The 21,643-nt window shown below is 41.5% G+C and overlaps 1 protein-coding gene across 4 annotated transcripts in view; it reads right to left on the reverse strand.

Moving 5' to 3' along the window:
- Positions 1–21,643, reverse strand: part of DIS3L2 (DIS3 like 3'-5' exoribonuclease 2) — a 182,295-nt gene that overhangs the window by 120,169 nt on the left and 40,483 nt on the right. For all 4 annotated transcript variants that reach the window (XM_064666095.1, XM_064666094.1, XM_064666097.1 and 1 more), the window contains one exon: positions 4,409–4,643. In XM_064666095.1, the coding sequence (XP_064522165.1) occupies positions 4,409–4,643 (235 nt within the window). The remainder of the gene's footprint in view (positions 1–4,408; positions 4,644–21,643) is intronic.

A 21,643-nucleotide genomic window follows, 5' to 3' on the forward strand; every position in this document is an offset into this window, starting at 1 on the left:
GGGATACAGCATCGTAAAGCATTCTGTACAGAACATTTTGCACTTTTCCCAGGTTGAGAGGATACAGAGAGGTTTTAATTTTTATTACATATCGAAATAGAGGATAAAGAAAATCCTTCTACTGCAGTGAAAAGTCACAGAAATAACGTATTCTAGCTCAGTACTAAGTGATAAGATAAAAGTTACATGACCTCTGTTGCAGTAGTCAATGTGAATGAGGATTAAGGAAAAGAATTACAGGCCTAGCAAAGGTCATGTGAACTGGTGGATGACTTCTGTGGATAGCAGTGACAGAGAATAAGTTGGGGTCTCAGGGTAAAACACAGAGGACTTGCATGTCAGTACCAAGCACTACAGAGTATTAATTTTTTCTGTGTATACACCTGTGTTCAGAGTCGTGTCAGGATGCTACTGCCTTGTTCCCTGCCTGCATTTCAACGAGACACAGAAACACCAGAGAGGGTTTGAAGGACACCACTAAGGGAGCTGAGAAACTTTCTTCAGGGTGCTCGTTCTTACTGTCTTTGTAAGGAAAAAATACAGAGAGAAAGTTTATTCAGCATGTAAAGACATTTACACTTGGAAATAGAGCTGAAAATGCAAGAGGAAAGAAATTTTAAGCTTTGCGATCAAAGCTTAACATTCAGACAATTTAACTTTGGAACAGGACAATATTGCTCCTTGTGTAGAACAGTGTGATGGGGAAGAAAGTGGCTCGTCACTTCCTACACCAGAGACTTTTCTGAGGATAATCTTTAACCCAACGTCTTTGCAAGGAGAGTCCAGAAAAGTGGAGCAAACTCGTTTGACCAGAACTACTTCTGGCAGAGTGACACCAGTTATGAACTTCTATTTAAATATCCTTGAGCAAAGCAAGACTGACGCACTTTTATGAGCACAAGAACTTTCAGAAAGTACACAGGCTGAGAATTAGGCTGAATGTGAAGGTCTCTTCCCTCCTGTGGACTTCTCTCTTGCTTATCCCATTTTTTCTGGGGTCTTAGGAAAAGAAGGGCAGGAAGCACAGCTCTCATAACAGCAGCACTTAGTGAAGACAGATCCAACATCTGAGTCTCAGCCTGCATACTTGTACATAATAACAATTTCTACCAGTTTACTTTAAGCCCCAAGGAGGCACAGAAGTCCAATGTACAATGACTTCAGGGAAATTCAGTCCCTCAAATCTGGGCCATAATCAGCGGACACGATGTTTCATGCTTCAGAGCTTCTCACAGCAAGGGCCAATCCCAAAATTTTTTGCTCCAGCATGTAACTAGAGATGGAGGGGTGACTGTGCCCTGAAGAGGAACAGAGCCACGACCAGGGATGGGACATAGGCCAGAGTAGAAAAGATATCAAAACAGGCTGCACTCCCAGCATGACCCAGAGTGCTCTTATTCGAATGGCACATCTACTTTTATTCTTCATGGTTCATTCTGACCATCAGCACCAGAATAAATGAGCCAGCAGAGAAATTGCACAATTCTACATCAGAAAGGACAAAAGGCATCTTGCAATTGAGAGCAGCAATCTGCAGAGCTTGTGTTCATGCACAAAGATTTGAAAACCATCTCAACACAGTTCTGGGTTTTTTGCCCAGAATAAGCAAAATTTACTTTTGATTCTATTACAGTAGTTACCAATATTTTTCACCTCCAGAAATCTGGTGGATTTCTGGTTTAGTTTTAATTTTGGGCAGGTCTTATATATATATGGGTCCTTTTAAACATACGTACACATATACACACATATATGTATGCAAATACATACGTAAAGTGCTCATGGGAACATAATAAACTGTTCCCTGATTTTATTTCATTTAATATAATATCCTTGATGGCAATTTTGTCCAGCTTGAAACCTTCAAAAAAAACCTTCCAAAAAAGGAAGCAAGCCCATCACAAGTGTTCATTTACGAGTTGCGCTGGCCATGGAAAATTCCTCCTGCTCCCTCCTGTGCATAAGGCCATGCAATGGGGTTATGTGATAAACCCTGCAAAGGGAAAGCAAGTAAAGCACTGGGTTTGGTGGGTCAGGAAGAAAACCCCTCATGGGATCCCAGCTCCCATCCACCTTTCTGTTTTGCTGTAGTAGTTGTTTCCAGCAGAAAGGATGTAACATAAAAGGCTGGTTAGCTGGAAAGGAAAGTTCAACAGGCAGCACCAGCCAAGCAGCTTTCCCAGGAGAGGCCCACGTTACACAGGGAAGGGCACCTCCACTCACCACAGTCCAACCCTGCAAGGCTCTCTGCCTCCTGATGCTGGCACCACGTGCCAGTGGATGGCCTTAGGAAGTCCAGCAGATATTGCCCTCTAAGGTTAAGTTCTGCCTTGAAAAAGTGTATGTTTAGTCCTTTTAAAAAAGCATTTTGAGCTACACCTGTGAAGGCTATGTTTGGCAAGATTTTTTCTTTTTTCATGACAGTTATCAGAGATGCTAGAATAACTATAGCTGTTTTCCAGGCAAGACTTAAAATCTGGATAACTGATGATATGAGAAATTGCATGAAGGACAGGAAACAAGCCAAAGCAATCATCAGCTACTCAAAAACACCTTCAGAAAAAGCAGCATCGTAAACTTTATATGTATAAAAAAAGGAGGGCATTAAAAAGCAGAGAAAGAAGAAACTAGGGAAAACTCCATATGGGTTATATGGCCAAAGAAGCTGAAGCAAGTATTAAAAGAGGTGATAGTAAAATACAAACTCAGCAGAAATCCAACTGGCACATCCACACCAGCAACAAGACTTGTTAAGGATGAACACAGAAAGGCCTTGAAGACAAAAGAAAACAGCTGGGTTAGGCAACAGCAGTGGAAAAGTGAGTTGGATTTCAGCTGTACAGACAATAAGCTGATCTCACATTTGTCCTACAAACATTCTCCAAAGACAGAATCAAATGGCAAAATCCACTCAGATGGCACAGATTTTGAGAGATGACTTGATAACCTCAGCATAGGTCACTCCAGAGCATCTCGAGGAACTCAAGGAGTAACTCTCGTCTTTACACTAAAGCACAGTCACACAGCTGAAGTAAAATACTGGCTCAAGCCTGTATTTGTTTTAGATGCTGGTCTCAAACTAGAATGTACTTCTCTGAAGTTTAATTTGTCATTGCTATCAGAAGCAACAAGGTTGCAATAGACACGACAGGTGACTCAGGAGCATTTCTGGAGATTCAAAATTGTTGAGTCAAAGTGGCTCAAAGGTGTCCAAAACTGCAAAAGAGAGGGGGTTAATCACCACTTCTGTAAAACATCTGCAGACAAGGTGAGTAACTCCCAACTCGAGCCCTGTGCTGGAAAGGAACAGAACGAGATGTGAGTTGGTTCACATACCTTGGCAGGAACTCAAAGACAGTGGAGGTACCCAGAAGGAAAGAGCATCACAAACTGGTGAGGTGGCAGCTCCATTCATGAGCTGAAACCAATGTTTTGTCATAAAAACTACAACACTTGCATTCAAATGTTATTTCCAGCCTTATTAACAGATGGGTGTGAAAAATGGAACTCTACCAACAGTACAGGCAGGGGTTTGTGCATCTTCAAAAGAAAACTCTCAGGAAAACATAAGGTATTAAATAGGACAGCTTTACAGCCACCACCAAGATTTGTCAGACTCCAACATCTACTTATGTCCTGAGTTGCTGCCATTTTTTCTGGACAACTGGGGCATGCAACAGGAACACACCAGAATATCTGCCCTGGCAAATTTTTCATGAGCAGCTGAAGGCACATGTTAAATGTGCCAATTGTCAGAATCCTTTCAACACACAGTTCTTCAGGAAGGGATTTAGTACTAGAAAGGACATGCAAAGAGCAGCATAAGCATAGTTTGGGACAGGGGAGCCTATTTTATTTTGCCCTAAGCAACACTTGATGGCTTGGATGGAATTCAGATTCAAAATAAAATAGGTTTGCCTTCAAAACAGATCGCATAATTGGCTTTAGGTTTTAGTGCAATTTTCTTTTTAAATGGACCAAATCTTTAAGTTACTCATAACTCAACTGTTTGAAAACAGCAACAAACCTAACTGCCCCCAAGGAAATATATTCTTATCCCCAACCTGAGACACATAGATTGGCCAGCCAAGCTGCAATGAAGGAAACTGCTACAGCACCATCTTGACTTAAACAGCAACCAGCAGTCCCCAGACAGCCTTGAAAATTGCAAATCTAAAGGTGTGACTTCTGTTTCACAGATTTGCTTTGTACCAATCAAACCTACATAAAACCCAGTCATTAATATCCACTCAAAACTACGAAGGCAGTTTCGCAGAAAGGGACAGAAGTGATAAGGCATTAAGCTTTTATGCCTGCATTTTATATCTCACAGCAAAGCAAGGCAACCAAGTAATACTTCAACAGTTTGCTCAAATAAAGGCTTAAATCAGCAATCTGATCTACTCACCCTTTTCACCGGTATCCAGGGAAAGTTTCTTAATGTCATCAGACAACGTATCCTGCAAGTGGTCTTGTCCATGCTCTGCATCATTATCATCAAATTGCGCTTCTATAATGACATCCGGACTTTTAGCATCGCCTTTCGCTGCCTCTTGAGGAATGCAAGTCCCCAACATATCCTCAGGGACATCTGATTCATGTGTGACTTCTGTTTCTTTGTCACTACCATCTGGCTTTATTACCTGAAGGAGCAGGGGATTAAAAATACAGAGGCAAGCTAAATCACTGGACTGAAGAAAGAAAACATTATCTTTCCTTTTTCATCTGCATCCCCAAGGAGCTGACAATGAATTGTGGGTGGCTGGTGGCACACTGCAATTGCCATGTAATTAGCCACAGATATTGCACAATCAAAAGAGGTACCTCACCAGGATAAAGATGGGAACGGCATGGCTTTTGCAATACCTCAACTGTGACAATAATGTATCCAAAGCGTATCTAGAGCATAACCATACAGTTCCTGCCAAGCCTCTAATCAGCTCTGCAGAAGTTCTGAGTGAGCACAGGCAGGGAGGAGGATACACTACAATTCAATGAGTTCCTTAGACCATTGTTCACCAAGAAACACTAATCATCCTGGGACTTCCCAAAACTCAAGCAGTTCCAGTGAATTCTGGGATCGTGTCAAAGCACATCACCAGGAAAGCTCCCCAACACACAATCAGGAACAGACTGAAAAAGCACAGACCAGAGAACACGGTGCCCTGTGACCTGCGGGGGAACTGGACTGTGGCAGCTTGGTAAGGCACCAAGCTTTACATTTATTTCAGGCCATGGTCTTTTTGTTAAAGGCACTCAATTATTGTTGCTACTTATACAAATCTCCCAATTAAATTACCAAGAGGAATGAACTCAAATAAAGTACAAACTAATTAACTATTAACTAACTGATAATTCAGATAAATAACTATGACTCTTGTTACAAATTTGGCCCCACTTTAGTGCAGCAATGGCACAAGGGAAGGAGAGACCACACATGTAATCACATCAGGCAAAATCATGAAGAGCCAATGTCCCAGTAAAGCAGACAGCAGACCTGGATGGCATCCCTCATTGCATGTGACTGCTCCATCTCAGGATATAATGACCAAAATGGTTAATACCTTGGGTATCAACCCTAGGCCTTTATTAGCATCCTTCATTCAACCAACACCGAATTGCAAAGACCCACCTGGCCGGGGAACATAGATCCAGGTTTTAGTTACAAAAATGTTTAAGTTTCACTCAAGCTGCGATACTTCAGAGCAAGATGCAAATCAGCACAGAACAAGAAATAATCTACTAAACATTAAAATCACAAAGAAACTGGATGACTCCACTCCAATGCCCTCCTGGTCACTGAGCTCCCCTCCAGCTGGTGCTGGTGTTTGCCAGGCAGGTAACTGCCAAAGGATGCTCCTCCAAGGTCCCTGCTCCTCAGCATCACTGCTCCTCAACCCAGTACATGACAGCAGCAACTCATGTCACCAGCAAGGCAGTGAAAGGCCCTTTAGAAAATGCAATAAAACAAGAAAAACAACTTTCTGGTAACACACTTTATCTGATCTATATAGACGCTAGAAATAACATAAATAGTCTCAACGGGTCTTAGCTGAAGGCAACCATTCCAAGCAAGAAAAATACATTTCAAAAAGATCCACAAATTATTGTTTAATAACTAAAAATAAAATAGATCAAATCAGACCTGTATAGGGAATACTTTCAGAGCTTTACATATTCAGAGCTACAACCATGCTTTCAAGCTGTATCCACTTCTTTGTAAGCTTTTCACAATACAAAATAGAAATAAAATCAATTTTAAAATGGGGTTGAATTCAAGTCTTTAAAAATAAAAACTCAGATGACATTCCTTTGAACTCTTGTTACCTTTTGTGACTCTGCTTTCCATCTTTATTTTCATTTTTTAACATGTATATAATTTGTTACCATAGCAGATTTTGACTCAAACATTAAATTGTGACAAAAAGGGGAAAGTTTGGCAGAAGGTGGGAAAATGTCCGATTATTAAAGCTGGCTACATTTGGTACATAAAATACTGACACACAATGGTCTGGGCAAGAACAGTCTATTAGATTAGAGAGCTGACAAGGCTCCACACGCTAGTGACTCTGCCAGTGTACCTATCCAAAAAGAAAACCAGTGTCAACAGTAATGTCTGGACCCTACCATGGTCAGATGTGGATGTATTCAGCTCTTAAATTTCAGTTGCACCAGATGTGTGCAAGTGTGCAACTGCAGCAGTTCATTTTCTTCAATCCCTTCAAGCTGTGCCTGTGGTTTTTTTTTCTCTCCAAGTCATTCTTTGGAGAGTGTGAGATGTGTTTCGGATGCAAAATTAATAAGCTTTCTATATATAAAGCAGAAAACAACATCAAATATATCTTAATGATAGGAAATGCTTCCCTAAAGATGTAGCACTGGAAAGGTTATGCTTGAAGAGTTTATGTGGCATTAAAGAAGGCAGCAGACACAGATTTCATTTTAAATGCTATATGCTAAAATTGCTGTGCTTCCCCCGAGCTAGAGGACACACACCGCTGTCACCAGCAGTGCGATGCTCCAGCTGTGACTACCTAAGCCCCCGGCCACACATTTCCCTTAGGATTTGCAAATGGATTTTTAAGTAAAGTTTTCCAGAGTCCACAAAATCATGACCTCCATGCAGAGTAGAGCAGCAAAATGTCCAGATTCCGGCAAGCATGGGCAATAGGATTTGTTTTCTTTTTAAGGCCAAGACAGATCATTTAGGCTGACTTCATAAATAACAAAGCAGGGTATTTCACCCAAGATTTCTCATATCACACACCAAAAATTTAGGAAAGCTGTACATCACAAGACTGGAAAGCTACATAAGACTTTACAAAACTGGGAGCTCAGTGAATACAATTACTCCATTTAAGATGATCAGAGGTGCTGGCCAACATGAGCTCATCACATAGATTCCAAAGAGTAGGATCCGTCTGTCTATGAGCAGCAGCAAATCCAACCATGGCAGAATAAGCATTTCTTACATGTAGCACCTCAGAAACCAGAATCTGATGATATTGCATTCTCCTATTTCTTCTGATGCTACTGCAGCTTGTACATGATGTAATGCACACAGCTAGAATGTGTCAGTACTGACCAGAGACACAGAATAAAGCAAATACACAACTGGCTCAGTCCATCACATAGAAATATGTGCAGTAGAGAGTCCCATTCCCTGCCAATGCAGCTGACTCTGCATGGACCCAGAAAATGGGATTCCCCCTTGCTGCATATGCATGAAATGTATGGCCCCACTGACATGCAAACATCCCAGGATGCATCATTAAAGCCCCTTAAAGGACCTTGACCTCCTGACCTGGGAAGTCACATGTCAACCTTATGGTTTTATTTTTAAATGCTCTTTAATAATAATTAAAAAAAAGTTTTAATAAGCATTTTGATGAAAGTCAATTGCTTATTTGAATGTCTGATCCTTAAGATAGTGGCTGAATAAGTTTTCTTCCAACTTTAAACAAACATCTATCACTGAACAAGCATCAAGTTTCTGCCCCACAGTGACTGGTTTGGTTTGTAAAGTCATAGCTGATTGAACACAAGATCTTTAAATGAAAATCCCGTTTCAACCATAAATATAATAAAAAACAGCTAGTGGGCAAGAACATCCTGGCATGGATAAGTACAATCTGGACAGCAGAGCATCCAGCCCACTCTTGAAGTAGCCATCAAATGAACTGCCCTTACTCAGGAGGAACTTGTTCCAACAGAAAACTGCACTGGGAACCTGTGCATTGGGAAGCACAAGCGTTACCTCTTGAGCTGCAGGAGAAATGGCGTTCTCTGCCAAAACCAACCTTATATCTGTCCTGTTAGATCCAAGCTTTTCACAGACTTTCCACCTAAGCCTCACATTCATACAAGGACAAAGGCCCAGCCTGTTTACTCTCAGATCAGGTGTGGGGGTTTTGCTGCTGCCTCCTCAGTGGCAAGAGCTAACAACTCTGACATTAGCCTGCACTCTCAAACTGCTGAACCAGATCAGTGATTTTCAATAATCTTTGAGCTGTTGACCCCCAGGTACTTTCCAATAAATGCACCAAGCCCCCAAAGCGTTTAAGGCTGACATTGATAGGTTTGCTTTTCTTTCTTATTCATCTCTGATCCTTACAAGCAATCCATGAATCCTCACAGATCTGAAGATGAGACATGGATGACTGCTGGACTATACACAGTTGGATGAATACACCTTGCATGGCTAAAAACTGCTAAAAACTTTCCACTTAGGATCACTGTTTTCAATGGAACCTTGTGCAAAGCAACCTCCTTCACTGAAAGCATCTGGCAGGTAAGGAGGCAGGATCATCTTCACTACACCTGTTTTGGACACAAATTCAATAAAAATTAAATTCTTCATCTCATTCAAAATGATGGTAATAAAAAGAGTATTTTCATAAGGATGCTGAGGAAGAACGGAAATTACATAGCACAACACCTCTTCTCTGTAAGTCAAACAAAACCCAGTAAAATGTCTCCTAATGAGTAATCAGACCCAAAATGTGTAACTTGCCCAAAAGATTTTAGAAGTGACAAGCCATTAATGGTAACTCTCTTCACTGGGGGAGGCAGATGATGCACAAAGAGGCTCTTCAGGCTGCTACAAAAAGGTGCAGTTGATTCACCAGGAGTGGAAGCTGAAGACAGATTCATAGTGGGCAAGGAGCTCACATTAAACAGGGAGGACTGAATATGGGAACAGCAAGAAGGGAAACAAGGTGTTAGCCCAGGCCTACATTCTGAGGTTTCAAACCAAGGTGAAACTCCTTTCTTCAGGAAAATACTGTGGGTCAAGTTCTGCTTTAGCCATACACAAGTCATTATACTCAATACTGCGTAGGGAGACAAAGTTTAGGTCAGAGCTGTCGGTCCTCTCTGAGCAACAAGTCTCAGAAACAGGTTGAAAGCAGTTATTTCAAAGGGAAGACAGCTGAAAACAGGGGCCTTGGACCAAATTACCATCTCATCGTTAAAAGGACCGTTGCTACCACAACACTAATACAAACACCACATTTCATACCAATGCTGAGAACACCTGCATCTATTAGTCTCCCAGCTTTTGCCATATTACACAGGCTTCACTTAAAAGCTGATTCCCTAAAGTTCCCTCATGAGGGAGTAGGAATGGAGCCTGGCTAACATGAGGATGCTGTCACAGCTCATACATACATGCTAGAGCCAAGCTACCATAAATACTGTGAGGAAGAAGTTTGCTTTTCTGAAAAGAGTAACCAAACAAAGGCTGGCTCACTCTAGCTCCTCCTTGGATAAAGAAAAGATGGCACTTCCAATAGAAGAAGAAACACCTGCTTCAATCATCCTTCCTTCTCTGCATAATCCCATCCACACCAAACAGCTCTGGCAAAGACAACAACTCAGTAAAGGGGACTAGTCTCAGTAGGAGCAGTTATGGCATTACATTTAAAATAACAATGATGTTAGACTGAGGGGTTTTGTTGTGGTTTGGGGATAATTTTTTTTTTTTTTACAATCTGTTAATTCTAAATCACTGGAAACAATTGCTAACAGCCCACAGGACAGCCATTTTATATTAACAGCACATTATAGTTTACATTTCATGCATCACGTTGGATGCAATAACCAAACAAACATCCATATTAAAATCTCTCCCTCTTGATTACAAAAAGGCTACTGGCTCCTCCCCAGTGGGCTCTGTTGTTCCCAGATGTCACACACAGTTTTGTCACAGCAATTGCTACAATGCCATCCTGCTTGTGGATTCCAAGGGGCTAATGAACTGAGTACACACAGGCTTCTTGGAAACAGGGACTTTTCAGAGTCTTCTCTGACTCACATCCACTGCAACAGGTGAGAAGTGAGAGAGAAACAAGCAAAATCTAAGGCCTGTGATTTGAAAACAAAATATAGAGACAGATCTACAATATGGCCACCAAACCTGTCGAACCCTCAAAGCCCTCTCACCTGCCCTCCCCAGCATCCTGCAGCCCCTCTGTTCAGACTAACCTGCAAAGTGAGTTTTTACTGAGTTAATTCAGGTAATCAGACTGAGCATCCAGGTTTAGTCCAACCTGAGCAGACACAGCAGATAGCCCTACATCCAGGCTTGTCAGGCAGCTGGACAAGTAACGGAATTAACTGCAGAAAAAAACCCCACATCTTCAAACAGCCACCTTTTCCCACTACTTCAGTCTGCTTCTACCAATAAACCTCATTCCTGAGCTGTTCACTCAACTTCTCTCTGTGCTTCAGGCTGTACCTAAGCATCCCAGGTTACAGTGTGTTCCCACCAAGTCCAGCTTAAGTCCTTCTCCTACCACCTTGCACAAATAACCAGAATAACAAGTAGAAAAGCATCAACAGGGAAAATTCTCAAGACGACCTTTCTGAATCCTAAAGCCAAAACAAGAATTGTGTCCTCACCATGTATTTCCACTCTGTATCTGGTCTCTGACCTGTCATTTGCCTCTGAAAGCTCCCTATTCCTGTTGCCCTGGACACCCACAGTCTGCTTCCAAACATGTTTATCTACACTCCACTGACTAGGAGAGAACTGCCTCTGCCCCCTGTCTCTCCTCACGTCTACTCCTGCCTTCATCCTCTTCCTGCCACCCCTCTGTGGTCTCCCTTGGACTCGTCTCTCCCAAGTCTGGTTCTTCAACCAACTGCCTGCAGGTCACACAGTCCTAGGATCAGGACCATATTTCCTCAGGTTCACTTCATCTGGTTCTTCTAACAGGGTAAACAGCTCCATCTGTATGCTCCTGCCTTTTGTACTCTTGAACAACTGCTGAGAAGCAGGAAAAGAAGAAGTTGTCAGGAGCAGCTGTCCCCTGCTCAGCACAGGTTCTCCAGGTACCGTGGATCACACCACTCTGAAACTCCAAAGAAGAGCCACCCTGCAGCCTGTTGAAAAAAATATGTGAGCTCAAAGTCAATCCCTTGTCCCAGGCTGCTCAGAAAGCAGAGCTGGTAAAGGCTCATTATAGGCCCTGGGAGGTCTGTACAACCTTTCCCAAGGATTAACTGGGAATACCTCTAAGAGATATATCTCTGGGCTTGAGGGGATTCACACTTCAGAGCAGCTCTGTTATATTTAGATGTGTTGAGGGTGATGGCGTAAAAAGAGATGTGGGGAAGGACAGTGTCCCTGATCTGCTTGCGGGGAACACTGCATCATCTCCTCTGTAGGCAAGTCAACCTGGTAAGGACTCCCAACAGCACTACAGAGAGCTGTGTATGATTATAGCCAGATCACCAAGCTTGTTCCACACTTTCCACTCCTGCTGCCACCCCTGGGATTTGATTTGGTGCTAAAAAAAACAGCCTCTATTTTCAGAATACCTTCCCACACAAATTCCCCAAGGCAGAGGAGTCCCTGGAGCAGAAATGATACAGCGAACACCTCATCTCCCAGCTTCCCAACCCACATGCTGTTCTTCCGTACAGCTCTGTGTAGTCACACTTCAAGCAGGGATGAACACTTGGCCACAGCCCATCACCTGTACAGCAAATCTCTCTAGTGAGAAAAGTCTGACCCGAGGGATGCACAAAAAATTCGGTTCAGCAGCAAGCCTTTAACAACACCCAGGAATCAACCTTCTCCTGCACACTCACAAAATCTGAAGAGGCACACAGCTTCTCCATCTCCTACCAGCAAATTCTTCTCATAAATGAGGCCCTTAGAACTGGCAGCCTCCCTGCTGGACCCCAGCAAAATGTTCCTTGTTCCTTGGGTCTCTCTATTGCCTGCTCCTCGCAAGACCTCCCACTTTGGTGCATCTCATGAGCTGTGTGTTGCACTCCAGGCCACAGCGAACTGGAAACAAGAGTGCAATGCACAGGGCCCAGCTCTGAGGTTGCCAGAACATATTGGTTTGAAACATCACAGAAAATATTCGGCTCCATATTTTCAACAGTAGCCAGGAAGAAAATGCATGGAACAATTTTGAGAACTGTTTTTCAAAAGTCATTTAAATCAAATTATGCCCCATCCACACCGGCAGCAAAACCCTCTCTACTAACTGGAATTGGTTTTCTTTTCTTTGCGTGTGTGTTCTTTTCTTTTTGGTTTAACTTTTTTTTTTTTTCAAACTGTCTCCCAGCCATCTTTTTCTGGTAATGTGCACAGGCACTGCAACACTACAGGACTGGGTGCCAGGACAAAACCTATGATGCACAGCCCCCAGAATAAATCACTCAAGAGGGGTGGATTAGAAGAAGAGAGCAACATAAGGTTACATCTTCAACGGTATGATTCTCTGAAATTTCTGCATTTTCAGCAAACTACTGCAGAGAGATATCCAGTTTGTATCTGATGTAAAGAAGCAGACAGGCTTTTGGATCATTTCCAACTTCATGACAATAATACCATGAATCAATATATATTTTTAAAGATGTAATTATTACACAGTGCTTGCATGTAATCAGAAAAGAATCTACTTGTGCTGAGTGTGTATCATTTGAAAGCTGCAATGCCAAGCAAATCCACACCGCTGGCTTGCACAAACCTAAGTATTATCCATTACTGCCCTTCTTTTCTTTTTTAAACAATACAAGTATGTACAAAAAACATATTTCCTGGAAACAATGATACTCTTTGAAGACTTATTCAACATTTCACAAACCAAACAAGCCTGTACCCGCACGTGCCCATAAGAGGAAAGTGGGTCAACAATGCAAACTAATCAAAAAGCACTGGAAGGGCTATCCAAGATATTTGCATACCTTTACCTCCCAAGGGTTTGAAACTTTCTTCAGAACTGTATTAAAATTATTTCCCACATGTCTAAGAAAATCTCTTACTGGTGATCAACACTTCAACTCATCAAGGCAGGAAACAAACAAATCAACCAAGAGTTCACATGTTGGGGCTCATGTCTTAAGCCCCTCACTTGCTCTTTTACTCCTTTTGATCGGGCTCCGAGTGCCACCTCCGAGGGGTCACAGCCCCTCCACACATGTTCTGACACACTTTCAAAGCCCAGAATGGTACACCTGGGACAAAACACACACTGTCCAGGAAGTGCATAGGGGCCAAGAAAAGCAATAGAAATTTCCACAGTTAACTTGCATTACTGGTTGCCAGTAAGCCTCTTATTATGAAAATCCATAACTGGAAACTGTCACATTACAGAACAATTTATGGAAGTTTTCAGAGTAGGTAGTTCCCAGTGGGAACTTCCTTTGACTGGTGTGTTCCGTCAGCCCAGGTCTGCTTATTTATTCACACAGTGGGAGAAGGGCATCGGGATCCTAAACAAGTCATTACTGAAGTGTCACTGAGACTCCCACTCTAGGAGTGATTCAAATAGTTCTTAGCTCCTTAGCCTTTCCAGTCATCCATCTTCATGGCTGCATTCAGTCAACAGCTAGACTGTCCTGTCTTTATTTCTTTTTATTTTCTACAGGAACATTCTTGCACTTCTTTTGTGATCAACTGTTCCTTTGAGGATATGGAAGGCAAAACACACCTGCTCTGGGCTGAATGTATCCCACAATGCCGGTCTCAATCCCACCAAATGAGCTTGGCAAAATTAGATCCTACTCCTATGGTCTCTACCTTGTCACACCAGGGAAACTGGTATCTACATTAATTTCTAAATCAGATTGTAATTGTATTAAAATATGGCTCCAATCAAGAACAGCCTCCCTCAATCCCAGCATGATATTATTAAAATTACCCGCAAAAAACCAGCCAGCACTTCCTTTGCAAATACTCATGGTTTGGTGTGAAGGTAAAGAGATTTGATAACATCTGATGGAGACACATCCCAGAAAACTTCGTAGCAACAGAACACTGGAAGTTTGCTTTAACATTACATTTTCCATGCAGGAGCCAGCAGGTACCATCTGTCAGAGTGGTTTCTCACTATGAGCAGCTTCAGCCTTGGGAAATGGGTTGTGACATCAACTGACCATTGAGTTAACTGTGTTTTGTCATGTTATGCTGAGGCCAGTTCCAGTTGTGCACGTCAAGACCACTGTGAATTCAGTACCTTCCCCATCACCCTAGGATGGGCACTGGAAAGGATTTGTGCTCAAGGGAAGCTGTGACAGAAAAGGGGCAGCCAGGGCTGAAGAGGAAAGGAACTACGGGAAGGAGATAATTCCTGCAAGCATAGTGAGTGGGGGAAAAGAAAGTCACATGATTCACTGGGGATTGAAATAGAACAGCTTCCTCTACTGTTGAGACCTTTCTGTATCCCTTCAAGTTATTTCTGAAGAGAAGACAAGCTGTTAGGCAAACATACTCCTTTCACATTTGATATCAGCAAATTCTGACCCCGGACATGATCTCACTGCAACATACAGCCCCAAGAGGTTGTGGAGGAGAAGAGGGAGATGACAGCAGCAAAATTTTGCTCCAAGATTCCTGCAAATGCGCAGGCTAGGTTATCAGACTGGGAAGGTTCCCCACCTGTGACCTAAACCTGCTACAAATCCATTTATTTGGGCAAGGAATCCTTGTGTACCTAGTTAGAAAGTACACATGGGACTGACTTCACGTTAAATCGCTATTACAGCTAGGAAATCCCAAACTTCCATATCTATCTTAGACTTTCAACAAGCTCTTTACAAAGTGCATAAGGAAAGTAATCCTGCTACAGAAAAAAAATCCTGCTCTCAGCTGCCCATGACTATTGGCAAGTCATCCAAACCACGCTGCCCAGTTTGCAGCACTTGCCACTGTGCTAAGGCAGATCTGCACACTCTGTCCTCAAGATGCTATGACTGAATTTCACACAGCTGGCAAGGCAGAGTCCAAGTGTGAAAAGAAGGCTGAAAATAGCACAGCATGCACATGGGGTAAAGCAACAAACACAAATACCTGAACGATTTTCATATATTAAGTATCAAGTATCTTGGGTCGCTCAGCTTCACAGGTATTAAAGCAAGAGCACACCAAGGAAAAATACATTAAGGCAGCTGGGGGAGGGCAGGTGTCCCAGGAGAAAGTGAGGGGGGGGCTATCTCCACTCAGAAGATGGGAATGATATTTGGTTTACATGAATATGTGAGGATTAAAGTTTACAAATACTTCAAAGCATTGCTTAACTCTTGAGGGCTTATCAGAGACACTAACACACCAGTTAGCTTCCTACAAACAGAGAGGGAGGCTTTCCTCTTGCCTGCCATGGACTAAGGCTTAACCACAGACCACGTTTAGGGTTTCACTACTGTAGATCTGACTGTCACAGCAGGAACTCACATAATCAAAGACCAGCATTAGTTTATTTACAGCTGCTGCTTGAAATCAAGTCAGTGTGGAAACAAATGTCCCACAGCTCCAAAAACAAAACATTTCTTTTTTCTGTTGTTGAGATTAAAAAAAAAAAATCTTACTTCTACACACAAAGCTAATAGACTCATCACTAATCAAAGCCAATTATTTTTATAGACAATTATTTATAGCCAATTCCTATTTAAAGATGACCTGAGACATCATTCAATTGTATGATACCTGGAAATATCATTAGAACAGCAAAATAGATGCAAAGTATGAATGACTTCACAGTTATGACCATAGTAAAGCTACCTCTTCATAAGCTTCAGGTACTTACTAATAAGAATTTTTGACAATTTAGTTATCCATGCCTTTCCAAAATTAGTTCATATATTGGACAAAACATTCAAAACCAAAATTTCCACTCATTTAGAACAAAATTATTTGATTCAAAAATGTTTAGGTAGTTGTCTACTATAATAACAAAAAACTCTAAAGTTTTCATAAAAATTTCTTCACTGAACTCACGTCCAGCAGTAAAACTAGTTCACCAAGGTGCTCTCCAAAACTACCTTCCTGCTGTGACTTTTTCTTGATATGCAGCTTCATCAATACACACGACAGCAACGGTACCAAAGAACTAGTCTCTTTTTAAAAGTGAGCCACAAACCTGCCACAACAGAAGATATTCTAGAAGGAAAGGCACAAGAGCACAATCACTGGTGTGTCTCCAGGGAATTGGTATTTCTATCTTTTCCCGCTGGTAGGCACAGAAATGCCCATTGAAGGCACAGGTTCTGCACACCACTACCTCTGACAAAATGCATCCTTTACAGGGTTATTTGTTTTCCAGTTGTGCTCAGTTGCCACAGTCAGAACCAGGGACACACCACACTGAGTACTGCAGCAACCCATATACAACATTGTGACTGCTCAACAGAACTCTTAGGAAGCTCCTATTCAAGACAAAGCCCATTAACAGGAGGGAATAGATGAGCACAAGAAGGTTACACACAGATTGCCTTTGAAAGGAGCACATCTTAATGGAAGTTAAAGCAAACTAGGGGCCCAAGGTGTAGGAAAGGTGCTTTGGGAAACAGAGGGGTGATGCTGATGATTTTGCTGAGGACTTACATTGCTGCAGTGTTTTCTCTCCTTCTAGTGAAAACAATCAGTATCACCAGGTTTCCTCTTGAAATGACATCAGGGAAACGTCCGCTGGCATTTGCGTCACGAGGATCTGCTCACATTACTTAGTGACGAATCTTATTAAACAGCAAGCACCTCAAGCAAAGAGTCTATAGCTCAGTTTGTTTGCATTTACCTTCAGCAACAGGGCACGCTTCATTACATTTTGAAGCAGTGTTTATTAGAAGAGTAAAATGCATCAGCATCCACCACCAGGCTTCTCAGCTTATTTTCATGACATCAATATTCAGATTTATTTAATCCAGTGAAAATATACATTGATTAAACATGGTCTCAGAGTATCTCCTGCAGCACTGAAAAATGCAGTAAGTAGGAATGGCATATTTTTACTTCTTTCCTTCAGAAATAGATTTACCATTACCATAAAAAAGCCTCTTCCCACAGTGAGCAGTGGGAAGGACTGGCCACCACAGAGTTCCCTGCTTCCTGATACCAGGTACCCTCCAGGGTGGTTTTCCTGCCTGGCAATGAATGCTGCTCTATCAAAAGCTTTTCCACAGAATGAATCAAAAGTTATGCTCAATTGTTATAACTCAATTTAAAATGTAATGCAGGGCAAGGGACTAACACTGGGAGGTTTCTTTGTACAAGCCAAGTACTGCTAACAAGAGATTTCAGTGTATACTTCACCTCTGTAACCTCAACTTAGAAAGCAGTTCAGGTTTTCCTTCCCTCTCTCAAGATTCATTAAAAAGTCTTATTCAAGCTGAGATGTTGTACACAAGTTCTCTGCCAAGAACAAATTTTTACAACTTAGTTTTAGGCTCCTTTAAAAAAATCTAGAAATTTATAATGGAAATACTGACAGTGCCCATAATCACAAGTACAGAAACATTATTGCAATAGGTAGTTTGCATCCCATCCAAAAAGAAAAGAAAAGTTGGTCTCTCAACCAAATTCCATATGTGTTCTGTAACAATGGCCAGTTATGAGATCAGTAAAAACAGGTGCAAACAAAAAATGCTGGAGATTTAAACACTGATGATGGCAGCATAAAGCCATCACCCTGGTCATTAAACTCTGACTCTGTAAGATTTTTTTTCAGAAAGTCTTGAATTACTTTATAATTCACTTCTCCTGGGCAAATTCTTTTCCTAGTGATCGTCACAGCCTAACTTGGCAAATCTTTGAATCATGCTTCCAAATCCTAATAGCTTGGCCATTCCCAGATATAAGTAGTATAGGATTTATATTCAGATTTGTCAGTTTTGTCTGCTGATTTAGTCTGATGAAGCCCACCACTACACGTGTGTGGCTCAGACAGTCACACAAGAGCCAGCTATTCCTGGCTGACAGACTAAAGCTCTGCCCTAGGACTTGCCCTGAGTTCTCCCCTCTGCCTCAGGATACATTTCGTGTGCCAGTAATGGATGGCTGCACACTGCAGCAAACTGCATCTCACAGGCTATGCAAAAGCAGTGATGAGCTACCTGTGTCACTGCCCAGAAGGGCAGAACTAGAAAGTGTGCCTCAAACAGAAAGTGTTTACCTCTATATTCCTCTTAATATTCTGAACACACTTCCAATTCTCTTAACAAACATGCAGCAAAGACTACAATGCAAAGCAGAAATACAAGAAAAATTATGCACTTGGTTATGTTAAAGAGGTATAAAGTCAAGGTGCTAATGAGCCACGTGGGGAAGCAGCACAGCATCAAGTGTTAACCCCATTCAACACTCTTACAAAATGAATCTGAGAATGGCAAAAGTCAGAAGCACAGTTCAAAAACATGTGACTGTGAACTAGCCTTGACACCTGCTTGTGTCATTAATGAAATATTTAATATATGAAGAACACTGGTCTCCAAAAGTGCCTTAACCAGAGCTGAAATGTGTTAGTCATCCAACAAGAACTCTCACTCGAACACTGGAAATTACAGAACAAGGAAATCAAATCAAATCTTTACAAGGAAGCCAGTTCAAATGCTAAATCTGGACTCTGCTACCTGCAAACATTCATTACCAACAATGACAGATTGCTAGTTCTTTTAACCAGAAAGGAAAAGACTCTCTCTCTTGCAGTACATTGTGTACAATTATTGGATCTGAGACAGGCAGCTACACTGGGCTTTCAATATGCTCATTAAACAAGCCCAGGAAATTCAAAGCTGCTTCATACAGATCAGCTGAACTCAAAGCAATCTTCACTAGTTCAATCTTCCCCTCTGGGTAAAAATAAGTATGGGATGACATTTAACAATTTTCCTTACCTGGAAGAAGTGATTTGAATAATATTTACACAGTTAAATTACAATATAGTGAATGTGTTAATGATAAATTGTTTAATCAACTTGACAAAAGAAAAAAGGCAAATTGCACTCAGCAAAAAGGCAGGCTGTTGCAAAAAGTGAAGAAAGTAAATCCATATTCCTTACAATAATTTATGTATCATTTAAATAAGATGGTTCCATAACAAATTCTGCCACGTAACTTAAGAAGTCTTGAGAAGTATATTCTTGAAATTCCACAAGTGACAGCACTAAGTCTCAGCTTCACTTCATCTTAGGGAAGTTTGGAAAGCAGCCTCTGGAAACAGTACTGCTGCTCTGCAACTCACCAATGAGTTTATGTTTATCTTGTTAAGAAAGAAAAAATTAGCCCTTTCATATACACATACTTTTAAGATAACAGGATTTTCTTCAGAGCTTCAAGTTAGGCACTGAAGTACTTTGTTATGATTAGTTTTATCACATTGAATCCAAATGCTCTGGATTATTAATCAGCTTTTCTGACAGCTCTCCAATGATGAAACATGCCGTACAGCTAACACTGACTCACCATTCATCTTAGCTGATAAAACAGTAAAGGAAGATGGGCAAATTCTCAGAGTCTACCCACGCAGCCCACATCTTTAGGAAACCCCTTCCACTTGGTTTCTCAGTGGTGTATTTGTTAGCTTTGACATGGCAAACTTCCCACTTGCCTGCTGCCATTCTACCCATCAATGAAAGCTACCACGTGGAAGCCTATTAGTACACAAAGCATCTACATTGTCTCAAGAACTAAGGACATGTGAAAGGCAAGTTAATGCCTTCCCAAGTAAAATATTAAATCCTCCACTTCCTTGTTCCTTAAAACCTCCTTAAATTCCCTGCCTTGTTTTGAAATATCCATTGACTCTTCAACTTAATTTACTGGTTTACCATGAACCCTGCTACACTGTGCCACAACACCATCATCAGAAAAAGAAGCCACTTCACACAGCAGTTTGTCCTTGGGCTGCTGGGCATCCAAATTGAAATCCCACTCCTCCATTTGGGACCAAAGACACCACTTCCACCTCCATAGGTTGGCTACACTGGGCGCTGAGGGATGGAGGATGTGCAGAGAGAAAGTAAATGAAGGACGTCGCATAGGGGTAGACATCAGCCAAGTGAAGGGTTGAAGTGTGCACACACACTCCCACCTCAGTCTACCCATCCACACCCACAGATCATGGAATAAAGTACTTTGTAACTCCTAGTGCTGCAATTACACAGCACTGCGAGAAGTCAAATGATGCCAGGACGTTGCACTTTAGGCATTGGGAGTAACTGCAATTCTTGCTTAAGCAATTTTAACAAGCTAGGGAATACTTGCTCCATCCCTGCAACACTCCCCTGCACACACTGGCTTTTACAGTCCCTGATCCAAAACAAATTAAAAGGGATACAAGGTACGCAAAAATCATCCGGTGATAAGCGCTTGCTTACAGCGAAACAATGGAACGGAAGGATTTGTCTCGTTAAACACACAAAAGGTTATCAATATCCTACCAGTTCACACCATGTCTTCCAACTCCAGGGAGGGACCAGTTCCCACCCCGTAACAATGCACCTGTGCTGCCAGCCCTGAGCAGACACGGCCAGTCACCTCTACCAAAGACATTCTTCCTCTAAAGAGCACATTTAAACCATCTGAGAGAGCCTTCTGCAGAACAAAGGTATCTGCAATCATACCAAGCACATGATCAAACATGCTTCCTTCTAAAACATTAACAGGACTCCACCAAAATAAAACTAAGCAAGTTCTCAGTTTTTAACTACTAATTTTCCTTCTAATTTGACCACACTGTAAAGTTGTCTTAAAACCTCTGAGAAGTTATTTTACTGCACTTTGCACGGTCCTAGGAGTACAATTAAAATGTTCTACCTAAGCTCTACAATATGAATGGTTTTCATAATTTCTTAATAGAATATTGCTTTATTTGCCTAACACAGTTCAGAGACCCCAAAGTTATCAAAATCTTAGTCTAGTGTTATTAAAAATAAAGCCAATACTTCAAAAACTGGATTAAAACCAGTTTCACTTCTCACACCATTCAACTGTATACCTCTTATTTTATCTTCTCATCATGACTTTATGAGCTGCTCCCACCAAATTACACTTCAAATGACACTGAAGAAAGCCATGAATTTGTAATTGAAAGGTGCAACTCACACAATTAATAGCTTCAAACCTGCCAATAGTATACAACAGTGAGCCAGGATCAGCAAGCCCTAAAACCGCTGAGACCTGACCTAAAAGAAAAACAGAAAGCTGCTATGGGGCTTTGAATTTAGGGGTCAAGGCAAATTAATACACAAATCAGTCTTACTATAGACACTGTTCTCACCTGTATAAATATTTCACAGCAAATCATATAAACTATATGGATATTGCAACAGAGGTACTGTGAAACGAGCATGCTACAGCCCTCCCAATACAAAAAGTAGTCTTTATTTTCTTTAATGACAAAACACTGAACTT

The sequence above is a fragment of the Pseudopipra pipra genome, chromosome 10, assembly GCF_036250125.1.
Source record: "Pseudopipra pipra isolate bDixPip1 chromosome 10, bDixPip1.hap1, whole genome shotgun sequence".
NCBI lineage: Eukaryota > Metazoa > Chordata > Aves > Passeriformes > Pipridae > Pseudopipra > Pseudopipra pipra.